This window comes from Echeneis naucrates, chromosome 6 (genome assembly GCF_900963305.1).
Source record: "Echeneis naucrates chromosome 6, fEcheNa1.1, whole genome shotgun sequence".
Classification (NCBI taxonomy): domain Eukaryota; kingdom Metazoa; phylum Chordata; class Actinopteri; order Carangiformes; family Echeneidae; genus Echeneis; species Echeneis naucrates.
In genome coordinates, this window is record NC_042516.1 from 11,378,724 (window position 1) to 11,392,626 (window position 13,903).

Sequence of the window (13,903 nt, forward strand, 5' to 3'; positions counted from 1 at the left end):
TTCAAATGATCATATGATCTTGGTCGTCATTGAAAATGTCCTGAAACCTTGTTTTTGGAGTTGTAATTTTCCAAGACAAGTAGGCTGAGACATATAAGAGTTGTTCGTCTTCTTTCCTTCCTCTTTTTTTCTCATGTGTTGGCTTAGCTGCCTCTCTCCTGGACAAATCTGGCAGTTGATTCCAAACTGCCTGGAGGACAATTGTAAAGGTCAGCGCAAGCAGACTACTGAGAAAATGTACCTTTCCTCCTCTTCTTTCTCCGCAGAAAGAAGACAACCATGCTTGCTGACATTGCCTTATCTTTCTCAAGGCCCAAAAGACACAAGCTTCTTCCACAATAGCACCACTGGTATTTCAAGTCAGGTCCCCCTAATTTCTCACTCGCCATTTCTACCCTGTGTTCACACAGCTGTCCCTGAGAGGTGACAAAAATGGTCCACTCACCTTCCACTTGCGGCGATAACGCCCTGCAGAGAAACCAGTCACTGATCAAAATGAGGAGATGTGATGGAGTTAGGAGGAGAAATTGAGGATGAATTGTTAGGAATGTAGACAAAGGAAAGCAGTGGGGAAAAAGGTTAAAAGTGCCCTGTGGCGTCTCACAGACTAATTCAATACTTTACCTTCTGTCACTTTTTAGTCTGTTTTTGCATTTTAAATCAGGACTTTGGAGAACAATGAAGCTGTAAAATGAGGACAGAGGGCACAGTTGACTGAGAATATTTTAAAGTTCTCCAAATTGGATAGACTGCAAGCAGATGAAAGCAATAAGTTGATGAAGTGAATACTGTTCCATTATTAACATTTAAAAGTGAATGACAGAAGAGATGTCATTTGATATTGATCTTTGGTCAATGAAAATGCCACAGCTAGAGGGTTCAGATTGTTTCAAAGAACAGAAAATGTCAATATCTTACTGTGCACTCTGAATATTTTAAGGTTGTTTGAGAGAGATAGGGGAGAGAGAGAGAGAGATACTGCTTGACAGATCACAGCAGTGATAATGAAAAATGATATGAATGAGAGAGAATAAGTGAATGAATGATAGACTGAGTAGGGGGTAAAATTGAGATTAGGTTTCGCACTTGAGGTGGCGTGTCAACCTTGGAAATGGAAAACCTGCCAGTCTTTCAAAACCTGATACAAAGCTAGTCGGCTGCTCTATTGATCCAGCTGCAAATGGAGAAAGCTCTTAGGCAGCCAAAGCTGATGTTTTCACTTGTCTAACATCACAGTATCAGTGTAGGTGATGAGTGGTGAGGTAAATGTGATCTGGTTGTCATAAATGTTGGATTGCAATTAAAATTACATAAGCAAGTAAATATGCCATTTCTGTTTGAAATACTGTATGTCTATATTTACAAAAAAAAAACAACCAAAAAACGCACAATCTGAGTGAGATTATATTTACTGCTTTTGTGACATCCTGATGTGTTTCTCTGCAAAAGGAAATGGATTGAAAGTTTGCTTTAACTGCTGATTTTATGGCCTGTTGAGGGCAGCACAAGCAAGCCGAGAACACAGCACAGACTAATATTGAGTTGTTTCATTTTTATTTAATTTTCACTATAACATTTGGGACTATGCTTACTTGCTTTGTTATAGAGAGTTAGGGGAGAAGACTGATTTCACTCTGTGATTTAATCCTTTGCTGATTGAATTTTCTTATAGCAGCCTTAATATTCCTTCAACACAGTCAGGCATGTGAAGTGAGAACTCCTTCAATATTGTGATGAAATTACTGCTGCATATTTCACGGAAACTGTGCCGTTGTTTTTCTCTTTTTTCTTTTGGGATTTGAATCCACTCTCAGCCTGCTGTGAAGAACACTGTCATTGTATGTCATTGCCATAAGTTGATTAAGTCTCTATAATATCTTATTACTGCTTTGTCCCCTTTTAAGAGATGTCTTAATTGTCATTGTGGACATCCAACAAAACTATGCTTGTTAATTCTCAGAGACCACCAGCATTGTAAAAGAAGATAAAACAGAGCAAATGCATTTTCCACTGAGAGAGAGAGAGAGAGAGAGAGTCATGTCCCTCCCCTTAATGGGTTTACTAATATCCCTGTCTCTATTTTTACTATACAACTCAAGGCTCCAAGGTCAGAGACGCAAAAAACAAATAAATGCATTGAAGAATTGCAACTGTTTATTTATTTATTTATTTTTTATTTGTAATAAACACATTAATGTCCAGTGTTTGCGACAGGACATTTATGTCTGTGATTGCAGAGTCTTCTCCTAGAAGCTCTCATTGCTCTGCTAACAATTTTACTGCTTGATGGGGAGGCAATTTCACATTTGTGAGCTGGTTTCCTCAGAAAGAGCAGACAGCAGAAAAATTACAACACTAATATGTCTTTAAGGCCAATGGCCAGAGCGCCTCTCTTCCCACAACTTAGCACTTCATTTATTTATTTATTTGTGCTGAAGGTTATTGTGGATGGAAGCAAATATACAGTTGGGAGATATTGCACCCTCAGAAACTGAGTCTGAAATCCCACACAACCTTTTCAGATGAATGCACAGGGCAAAATGACGGCACCGAGTGAAAAGACGAACGTCAAAGCTGATGTGCTGAGAGCTTGTCGGGGGTTCAGGCAAGCAGCAATTGCACAGCAAGCAGCATCAAGGACAGATCTTAAAACCTAACACAGCCATTGATCCCATTATGTTCAGACCTCTGGTCTCTCTAGTATTTGAAATTACTTGGACTCTGGCCTTGGATGTCAGAGGAACAAAGCTATGCTGAATGGGTCACAGAGAGAAAGACTTAGTGCATTTTAAGCAAGAATAGAAAACACTGAAAGTATGCCCTAGGCTTCTGTTCTACTTTGATGTTGTTTCCCCCCCCTTTTTTTTTTACCCTCTCCCATGTGAACAATTCCACGTCTTATTTGCACCCTCCTGTATTTTCCTGATTCCGTGTTTATGACCTAACCTCAGTGTATCAATGTTGCAAGACACAACCCTCACTCTCTGTTTATCGTGCTCCTTTCTTTTGTTTGTCTGTGGTGGTTTGCCAAAGCTAGTGTCACCTCCAGCCTGTGACCACCTCGTCATCCAACAATGCTCTGTATGAATTATGATGTGCTGGATCACTCCTAATCTTGTTATGGATGTTCTTTTGCCCTTGGGAGGGGCATCAATGGATGGATAGAACTTTATCAGATTTCACAGTAATTCATGGAAGATGGTGTCCTGTGTGGTGTGTGTGTGTGTGTGTGTGTGTGGTTGAGGGGCAGCAAGCATTGTAACACTACAGTTTGATTATTTTAATTTAATATTGCTTGTATAAAAATATAAACATGAGAAACAGATGAGGAAACAGAGTAAAATGAAGGAAATGCACCGAAGAAGACCATTACTTCACCCTGGTTTTAAAATGCTAGTCAAATCATTTGAGATGCTGATACATGTATTTCCAAACTTTTGGATTTTTGGGCAAGAACTACTTTTCACATGTAATATATGAAAGCCACAGCCTCTGAAATGATAATATGGCCATTTGGGAGCATATAGACGATAAATAAAAAACAACAGCAGCTCTAATAATGATTCACGAGGAACACCGTGGCCACATTGTGTGAAGCAATGGTTTTCCAACAACAAATATGATAAAAACACATTTATACGTTGAACAATATGAGATTTACATTCTGCAGTTGCATAATGTAAGTCTCACATAACCGAAAGAGGATTTAAGTGACAGAAAGTATCTCGTATTTGATTTAAGTGGCTGTTGATTTTAGTAGCAGCAAAGCATCCTTTTTATACTTAGTGTTCACGTTTACATGAATCCTTAGATTTTTAATCACATTCTGAATGCAGCTATCAATTTATATCAAAACCTTGTAAGAAGAGGAAATGTTGAGTTTAGAAATGAGTGAGGGTAAATCAGTCTGCCAATTCTATTTTGTTTTTTAAACAAAGGAGCTGCTATACATGAGTTTAATGAAACATGATTCAGGCTGGAGCTGATAATGGCTGAAAAATAAAGTCTGTCAGATCTGTGCTAAACAAACCTAAGTGCTGATGACTGAAGTACCATTGGGTTATGGCTAAATCAGGCATTGTAATAGTCATAGAGCACATACAGAGCCTGACAATGTCTCATCACAAAGTACTTTCCTGATAAATCCGAGGATTTCTCTGAGTGGCAGTGACTCTCACTCTGACCTATTCTTTACTTTTGATAATGACATGGTGAAAAGTAACAGCTTCTCCAACTCCCCTGCTTCTTCTGAGGGTGCAATTCACTATTTCAAGGTAAACCTCAACTTGGGCAAGTATGTTTCGTCTGTGTCTACTTCACAATGAACCTTTGACCTCAAGTGGGGCTTCTTTTTTTTTTCTTGCTGTTTTACCAAATATCCATGTTTGCCTTGACATGCCATTTGCTGTCAGGAAATTCAGTGGGCTTTATTCCCCCCTTTTATCATTTTTATGCTCAACACGCCACTGCCATTGTTCTGGGCTGTACTCTGTAGTGAGAGTTGAGAGGGTTTGGGCAGAGTGCCAGTGCTGAACAACTTTTCTTGCACCATCATCCTCTTAACTACACTGCTATGTCACCCTGTCAGAGGAGAACATGTTGAAATAAGTACCTGGAGGTTTTATTTCCTGTCCTCCCCTATGTCTGTACGAATTTGTATCCTATCCAAGGCTAACTCTTTGCCATGCTTTCACAGTGATTTTATGATACATGTGTTTTAGGCATTGGCATAGGTTCATTAAGTGTTGTATCCAGGACCTCATTTCAATTCATCACATTGTTTAATTCATAGATATTGTCATACATCAGTTGCGCTCAGATTTTTTTTATTAAAGACTGGACTTCAGCAATGTTTGATCTGAATCTTCACGGAGGGTTAAAGGGCAGCAGAATGACCAGTTTGTATGTCCTTGTGTGACCTTCTAATAACTTCAGTCAACACAAAGGTGTTAATAAAGTCCAAATATGAAAGACGACAGCTACCCATTGAGGATATAACCAGCAGTATCGACAGCACAGCTGCAGCTCCTCATCCTTTTGCTATTATTTTATGAGTCCCCTGCGGCTGTTGAAGGTGCAGCAGAGGAGACGGAGTCTGAAAGATCTAATTAAGCAAAGCATAATGAGAGTGCTGAGATCCCCAGAATAGGACAAGACACAAATCAGAGGATGTGGACTGTGGGCTGCAGGGCGATGGGGCCTTTACAGTAAGGGGCTACACACTAGCCTCCAGATAATGACCATCCCAACTTCTCTGTGGTCCTCAGTTGAACTTTGTTTATAGCCTGAGGTTAGAGGTTGTGAATCTAATTGTCATTATTTTTAAAAAATTATTTGAAGTGTTTTGTTGTACTGGTTGTTCCCTCAGAAGTGGTTTATTGTACTGTTGGAGAGCAAGATGACCCCATCAGGTATGCAGTTTTGTCTAAAGGAGTTCTTTTCTCATCATTCATGTCAGTCACTGTTTTAACGGCGGGCGGTATAGAAGGTAGTGGGGTACATTGTGTGCTCTCTTTTAGAGGGGATGTTTCTTACTTTAGAGGTGCAGACGGTTTGGTTGTTAAGAATTCCCTCTCAGTATGGCTATTCAGCATTCACATGCCATTACATCTGAGTGGAGAACAAATGTCTTCAGGACACCTTGCACCAAGCTTGTGACTGTCTGATCTCCTGGGCTAATTTCTGACCGAAAAGAGAAAGACCTTGGAGTACAAAGACAACAGGCTTGATTATGTGAGTACACAGGAAGGTCTCCCAACATTGTTGTGCTAATCATGTTAGTGGGCACAGACTCAAAACAGGACAGATGCTAGGCAGAGGGCAACGGGGTTATGTTCTCCTGATTAGGGGAGGCTTTGTGAATCTTATTTCCTACCTCAGTGTCACCTTCCAGAGGTAAAACTGCTGCTGTTTTTTTTTTTCTTTTTTCTTTTGCTTGGCCTGTCAGCTTCCTCACCAGTCCCTCTCTGGTAGCTTGTGTCTAAGCCAGCCCTGACTTTGTCTTGTTTAATTTGACCAGGTGCATTTATTTTCCTGTTATCACCCACCCACTCACAGCAGTGGGTTGCTGAATAATACTTGTATTTTTTTTTTATTCCTCCTTGTGGTTTAACCTTGCTCATAGGCTACTAGTTAAAAACAAATTTGTTCCTTTGTGACTAAGGGAGCTCTGATCACAGTTTTTGGGGTTAATCTCTGATTGCCTGAAACTGTTTTGCATGATACACTGATTACTGGGTCTATTTGAAGCCTTCTGTTCGTTGTGTGGCAGTATGTATTTTTTAAACTGTGAATTATTTAATATGTAGACAGACATACATTAAATATTAATGTTCTCAGAGCTAAAACATGTTCTTTTTTACATGTTCTAAAAAAATCCGTCCAATGTCTCACTATGGGAGCAAGCCTCATAGCCATCCTGAGAAGTATTATTCTGATTACACCAATCCTGATTGGCTGGTGAAGGTAGAAATAATGTGTGTGACTGGCACGACTTCATTCAAAACCTCTTCCCGCCCAGAGCCTATAATCCATTGGCATTTTCTAGCTTAAGTGCCCATAGACAAATCTTAATCAGCATCTGTCGATGGAAGCTAGCTAACACTAGCAGACTTTGCCCTTGGTCGAATTAGTTTGGCTTCGATGTGCTTTTTTCCTCTCCTCACCTTGGCTTGGATTCTCTAACACCTTGACACTCCTCCACAGCTGTTCAGGTTAAGGATCCTGTCAGTGCTGCTGTGGGAATAAAATCCCTAACAAAGATATACACCAGATCTCATCGACCTGCTTAGGTTTGGAACATGTCTGGCAGATGATCCATGAACTTGCCGGCACTGCGCTGTGTTTGCTTTCAAGAGTCTCTGCAGAAGGCTAGCATGCCAAGCTAGGTTGTGTGTCCATGGTCCTTACATCCCTACTGGTGACCAGATTGGTGAACACACAGAGGAAGAGGAAATCACGTTGAATGGAACAACAGAGGCAAACATCGACTGGGCCACCCAGCCAGAGTATCATGACGATATCTTGGATTTTAGAGGATGATGATTAAGATTTTTCCACCTGTGGACTGGCAAATCCCTAATGAAGATGGAGACGAGAGGAGCACACCAGCTTTTCCTTTCACCATACACCTGCTCAACGTGTGCGAATGTGTGGCAGAAAAACAGGATATCCCCTGTCCGGCCAGTTGCTGCTGGCTAAGAGCGCAACAAAGCATTCTGCCTTCCCAGAACTGCTAATCAAGATAGCATGCCCTTGGAGAGACCATCTGTACCACAGCACCATTACCTGGCATTCCCTAGACTGTGAGGCGATGGAGGGCTGGACTTCTCCCTGTTTCGAAACCTCTGGTGCCCCTGAATTTGAAGCATCTGTCCCATAAGACAGTTTGCTGCGATATCCATGCACTTTCGATGAAGCCATCATGCTCACAGTTCGCTCCAGGCAATGTGAAGATGACATTTCAGCCCAATCCTAACCACCATAGCCTTAGGTAGTTGGTTTATTTTCACCCTGGTATCTTTTGCTGTCTCTACCTTAGAGAAGCGGTCACCTGTGTTATGTCCTGTGTGTGCTTCCATAGATAGAACAAGGGGTTTTAGGAGGAGTGATCAGCTGTTCGTTTTGAGTGCTAATCCCCTTTCTCCAGAAGCCTGTCACGAAGCAATGCTTCTTCCAATAGGCATTGGAGGTGATTGCTTTGGCTTATGCGGGTCTGCCTTCCTGCTCGGCGAGTTTTGCTTTTCATGAATGAGGTTGAGCCATCCGAACACATCTATAGTGGGTATCACTCCTAGGTGCCGATGAATACGTTCACCAGCCCATCAGGATTGGCGAAATGATTTGTGCCTCTGAGGGTGGCAGTAAGGCTTTCTCCCATAGTGGGACATCTCACTGAGATCATTCAAAGAGCTGTTGTGTAAATAAGTTTTCCTCCCCTTGGCTCATCTAGTTTTCTTGTCCAATTTTCCTTCTCTAACTTTAAACAACAAACATTTTTCAGAGCAACCTTTCATAATATATATATGTTGCAGTGATGAAGGGATAAATAGTTGTATGACCAAAGTAAATAATGAAATAAAAATTTCAAATGTATTCACATCGTGCACTAACTTTTTAATCAGCCCACATCAAAAACAATACTGCGCAATTCCCACTGCTCCAACAATGGAGCAAGAAAAGAAGCTTTTTTGTTTTAGTGAATCATGTTTTCTTTTCCATCATATGGATTGTTGGATGCATATACTTTGCTTAGGTGTATTACCAGAACGCTTCATGAGAATGGTTTGAGGAACACAACAATAAGTTTAAAAGAAAGAATTTTCCGGTACATAAAAGAAAGATTTTTCATGTACATAAAAGAAAAAATGCTGATGTACATAAAAGAAAGAATTTTTAGGTACGTAAAAGAAAGAAGGTTCATACTTGCTTTCTGTGGTCCCACAGCCACATGGAGGTCCCCCTCCCCCTCAGAGATCTAGTGGATCCCATACCTCCATGCATCAGGGCTACTATGTTGAAAAAGGGGAACTGTACAACGCTAGTAAGGCGTTCATAATGTTATGATTTCATTGATATACGTAGACTGACTTCACATCAAATCACCTGCCTACCACTACATACGTGGAACATTGTGAATGATTTGCATTTTTTCTGCTTCTTCCAGGATCTTATATGTTGGTGAACTCCTCCCAGCATGCAGTGGGTCACCGTGCTCAGCTGCTGCTGCAGTCACTGAGTGAAAATGACACCCACTGCGTCCAGTTCAGCTATTTCCTGTACAGTCGTGACGGCCACAGTCCTGGAGCCCTAAGGGCATATGTGCGAGTTAATGGTGGCCCGCTCGGAAATCCAGTGTGGAACACATCCGGTACTCATGGAAAGCAGTGGCATCAGGTTGAGCTGGCTGTCAGCACCTTCTGGCCCAACGAGTACCAGGTACGGACTTGTTCATTCTAAGCTGGTGATTGCACAAAAAATGTATGTATCTGACTTCCTGTTAACCATCATGGCCTGCAGTGATTTGACCTTTATTTCAGGATGTGTTAATGAAACATGATCCAGAGAACGTGAACTGTCAAGTGGTTCCTTTTTTCGTAATTAAGATCTGCAAACCTCATTGACTGACATGTTATACTAATTTTAGCCTGTTATAGTGGATGTAGTGTTAATTACTTGCAGTTGCAGGTTAATTAGCATCGTGTCCCTTATGAATAGAGGTAATGATAGCACTCTAGGGTCCTTAGTAGGTTTCAAATGGTATTCATGGTGTTCATCCTGTACAAACTGTCTTGTGGACTTCACCAGTTTACATGCCATTGTAAATGAGTATCAAACTGACATAGGCTCATACCTGTGGTTTCTTTATGCTGTGGGCTATGGAGCAGTCAGGTAAGCATGTTGGATATCCATCTATTAATCAAATTTCTTCTGTCAGCAAACTCTGCTAAGGTGTCAAAAAGCAATTAAGTTGAGTAGTGTACCTTTTATCAACCCCCCCCCCAACTTAATTAGATTCTATTTGGCCCTGAAAGAGCCGACCTTCACTATGTAAATAATAGTCTCACATGTCTAGATGTAGAGTGACGCTGTTTTACCAACACAACATGATCAAATCAAATCAGATTTATTTGTATAGTCACATCAGTCACATCAAGGCACTTTACATATAGAGCAGGTCTAGACCAAACTCTTTATAGAATTATTTAAAGAGACCCAACAAATCTGATCTGAAAATAAGGTATGTTGGGTTACCAGCAACAAACATCTGTGAGAATGTTTTATTGACGTATGCAGAGGATGTATGTTGTTTGCTGCTACGTGATAATACAAATTCAACAACTTGCTGCTTTGGCCAAGGTTATAATTGTTTTGTGTCATTTGAAAAGATAAAGTATCCCTTGGGTCTTAAGCGTTCTGCTTAAGTGAATTACAAATTTTCTGGCTTGAACTTCATTTTTTGGATAGAATGTCAGGACTGGTATGGCTCTTCACTGCTTTTAGGCATAAAACCAAAGAGGCGTAGTTCCCAAATCTTCCTATTTCTTATGCCAATGCCAACAAAATAGATGTCCTTTTCTCTGTAAATATGTTAAAGTGTAGTAATCTCTGCAGTCATTGATGTGTATTTAAATTGAAAGCATAAATCAACAAAACATAACTTGGAAATCTACAAGGAAAAACTGTTAAGCCACAGATGGTAGTGTAGTGTTAATTCTATATTTTACAATACCCCTATTAAATGCACGAAATATTTATTGCTACTATGTTGAATGTTTAACGAGTGAGCTGACAATGGTTGAGTGTTGTGCTAAAGAGGGCGTCACTGCTGCTCAATACACTGAGGACTGTTATAATACATGCCATCAAACCACTCCTCTGCCCGATCACCACATTAGGACAGGCAAGTCACGAATATAATGACACGTAATATCCTGCTTTGTCTATTTCTGTCCTCGCTTGCGGTGCTGTTGAATTTGCCTGTGCACTCAGCTGCTCTGTTCTCCATGTCCTATCTTTTGCTTCCTCAGTGGAGTGCTTTCTTGTCTTACATTCCTGCAGGCATCCCAATAAACAGCGATGGCTCATAGGTGAGTCAGGAATGTCCCGTAGCTGCCAATGAGTAGCTCTTGTTAGAAGAGGTAGGTTGATAATGGACTTATGAGGAGGAGTGGAGGACTCACAGGACAGGCTGGACAAGATAAGGAGATGGACCTAACACTTAAATTAACATTGACGGTGCAGCCTTTTAATAAAAAGCTTAAACTGATATCAGCTTAACGTTTATCTGATATAGGGGAGGGCAATATTGGGCAATATATTGGATTGAATTTGTTAATGTTGAGGTTTTGTTCACCAGGTATTGGTACCATCAAGGAATACATATTAAAGCACAGGATGTGGGGAAATAAAACAATACTTTGTTACTTAATTCTCCCTCTTTTCTACATTTCACTTGTGTTTCTCACTACAATAAAAGCTAAAGAAACTGCCCACACAAAGTCACATGCACAACAGCTTATATGGATAATCCTTAAGCAGTCAAAAACCCTCGTCCTGTCTTGTAACACGTCGCCACACAGAACAGCCAGAAAAGGGAGACTGGGGACACGTAAGGCTGGTTTTCTTTAGTGGCATCTTACTGCCCACTAATCTCCTTTGTTAAACATCAACAGTGCAATGAAAACAGAAAGGCGAACTGAAAAAAAGGTGAACAATGGAGTCTGTTAAAGCCTGATGCACTTCTGCAGTTCCCTTGTTATTCACCCACAGTTTTAGTAAAAGGGGGTGTTAGCTGCAGCTTGTGTGACTTTATATTCACCAGGGGTTTGGCCATTTCAGCTCCATAGCAAGCTTAATACAATCACTTTTGATTTTAAATGATAGGCAGTCAGATTTACCCTTTCATTAAACCCGCAAAGCACTCTATTAAAGCAGAGGTGGAGAATAGGCACCTCTTATCATAGTCTCTAAGTAAAATCAATCCCAGGATGATACACATCATTTTGGAGATGGTTTTCAAATCTGCCGTTGTTTTTTTTTTTTTTGTTTGTTTTTTTTTTCTCTACTTATTAGATTTCATTGCGTATTACAGCTCCCAGTTCTCTTCCTAGAGCACAACGATACCAAATCAGTGCAGTGCAGTCCTTCCACTGCACAGATACAGATGTTACTATCCAGAAAGTTATTACATGATTTTAATGTAATGTAATATATTGTTACAGCACTCACAGTCACAGTTTATGTCTTGAAAATGACATGTAATTAAAACAGTCAGAGCATTTCTTGATTCTGATAATAACCAAAACAAGGAGGCTTCATATACTAACCAAAATCACTCAGGTCGTATTTGTTCACCTGCATTGTAACTTCTAAGCAAGATTTTCTTGTTTGACATCTTTGGTATGATGTTCTTTTTACATTTGTACGGGACTTTGAATGCCTATAAGCTCTTTTGTTGCTTTTTACATTAATGTCAGGAATTAACAAATCTTGAGGTGGAAATCTTCAAAGAGAAACATCAAGTTGAAATGTTTTCATTGAAAATGTTGTGTATGTGTATTGTACATTGCCTTATTTATAGAAGTGTTTTAAGTACCTGGAGATCCTTTTTATAAAATATTGAAAATGTTATCCAGCCCTGCAGGACTATGTACCAACTAGAGCCAGAGACATGCCACCCTCCACTTTTTTTTTCCCTCTCTTCGTCTCTTTCAAAATGTCAGAATATTCTCCAAAACTTGCTTCTCTAAAGTGTGCCGTTGCGTTTCCCTTTCCCTACTTTTATAATGATATTATTATATCATGCCGATTATTGATCTCCTATTTCTCTACGCCCTGCCCCAGGGCTTGCTGCTCAAATGGTAAGAGAGGAGCGTTTTCAGTGTTTTCAGTTGCACAATTCTCACACTTCATGCCAGGTACACGCTGAGAATTATTTCTGCAGTGCAATCATTGCTGCTGTCCATTCTAGTCATTAAATCACTCTGACCCAGCATGACTACAGTGTATGATGTTACAGACTACTTTTCTGCACGCATGTATTGGTGAACCTAAGCTGATGTTAGGCTTAAGCAGTCTGAGTCAGTCAAACTGAGTGGGTATCTTTGGCCGGATGCTTTACGTAGGTTTCAAAACTACATGCTGCAGCAAACCTCAAGAAGAAGGCCTACTCCTCTCCCACATCTCAGGTTGCCAGATTTGGCATCATCATGCCTTTGCAGAGACCTTCACTAATCCCGTGCTTACTGTCTGTTTCTAACAACTAAAAGAGCTGCACAACAGCTTAAATGCTTCACCAAATCAACTTCACTGAAAACCACAAAGTTAAACAAACCAGATTCCTCCCAGCGAAATATGCAGTTAGAGCCAGGCGCCAGTCTTGTTATAGCTTCCTTTATCTTTTGTGATATGATGTGGTAATCATCGAACTCTGGAGGTACTTTTACCTCCAGGCAGAGCCAGAACTAAGCTGTCTCACCCTACCCCTTAACTAGGATAGGCTAATTGGAATTGATCTTCTCCCGGCAGTAGAAAGAATACAAATAAGTATATTTCACCAAAAGATGAATTATTTAAAGCCTTTTCATCTAAAGGATTGGAATATTTTGTACACATCAACTTGTTTTTACTTCACCTTTCACACCAGATGAGCCCACATCAAGACTTTCCCCATGATGCCATCTTGTTTACTTATTAGAGTCATTATTTTATTTTATATTTTTTAAATGAGCAAGTTAGCAGCAGGAGAGGAGACACATCAAAGAATTGTAAATAAGAATCTTTATGTCTCCGCTGTGTCTGATAGCATCTTTTTTTCCCAATACTGAGAGTCCTCCAAGCTGAGCCCATAACTTCGGCAAAGGGATTTTGTGAAATGCCAGAGAGTGCTTATTGAGATTCCTAACACTCAGACACAGACTCTTATTTACTTCAACATGTAACCTTTTCTCTGTGAGTAGTTAAAGGGTTTATTTATCCTGAACTGCACATAACACTGAGTGAAAGCCCCGTTTGCCTAATGGTGACTTCTGACCAGAGTGGAAAAGGTGGGAGCTGGTTTATCGAGCCAGATAAATCATCCTTTGATATTTATACATTTCAGCTGATTTTAAAAGCCAACATTACAGGGTAATGTAATATGCTGTCCGAAGAAGCAGTTCATATTTGTTGTATATCATGGTGTCTCGCGCGTTTATTTTTCTCTCAAACTGATTCCTGCATTTATACATTTTCATAATTCTTCATAACACTCATTTGGCTAAAGCACAGGCAGATGGAAAATTTCATTGGGAAAGTGGCTTTCAATAAAAATCTGGGAAGGTTATTTATTGAAACAAATGCTCAGGATGCCTTGCTCTGAATAGCCACCAATCTTAATGGCTAAGAGGACTGAGGATTAACC

General features: G+C 40.2%; 1 protein-coding gene across 4 annotated transcripts in view; it reads left to right on the plus strand.

The window, feature by feature from the left end:
* ptprub (protein tyrosine phosphatase receptor type Ub) overlaps window positions 1-13,903 on the plus strand; it is a 143,044-nt gene that overhangs the window by 66,285 nt on the left and 62,856 nt on the right. For all 4 annotated transcript variants that reach the window (XM_029503380.1, XM_029503379.1, XM_029503382.1 and 1 more), the window contains exon 3: window positions 8,666-8,937. In XM_029503380.1, the coding sequence (XP_029359240.1) occupies window positions 8,666-8,937 (272 nt within the window). The remainder of the gene's footprint in view (window positions 1-8,665; window positions 8,938-13,903) is intronic.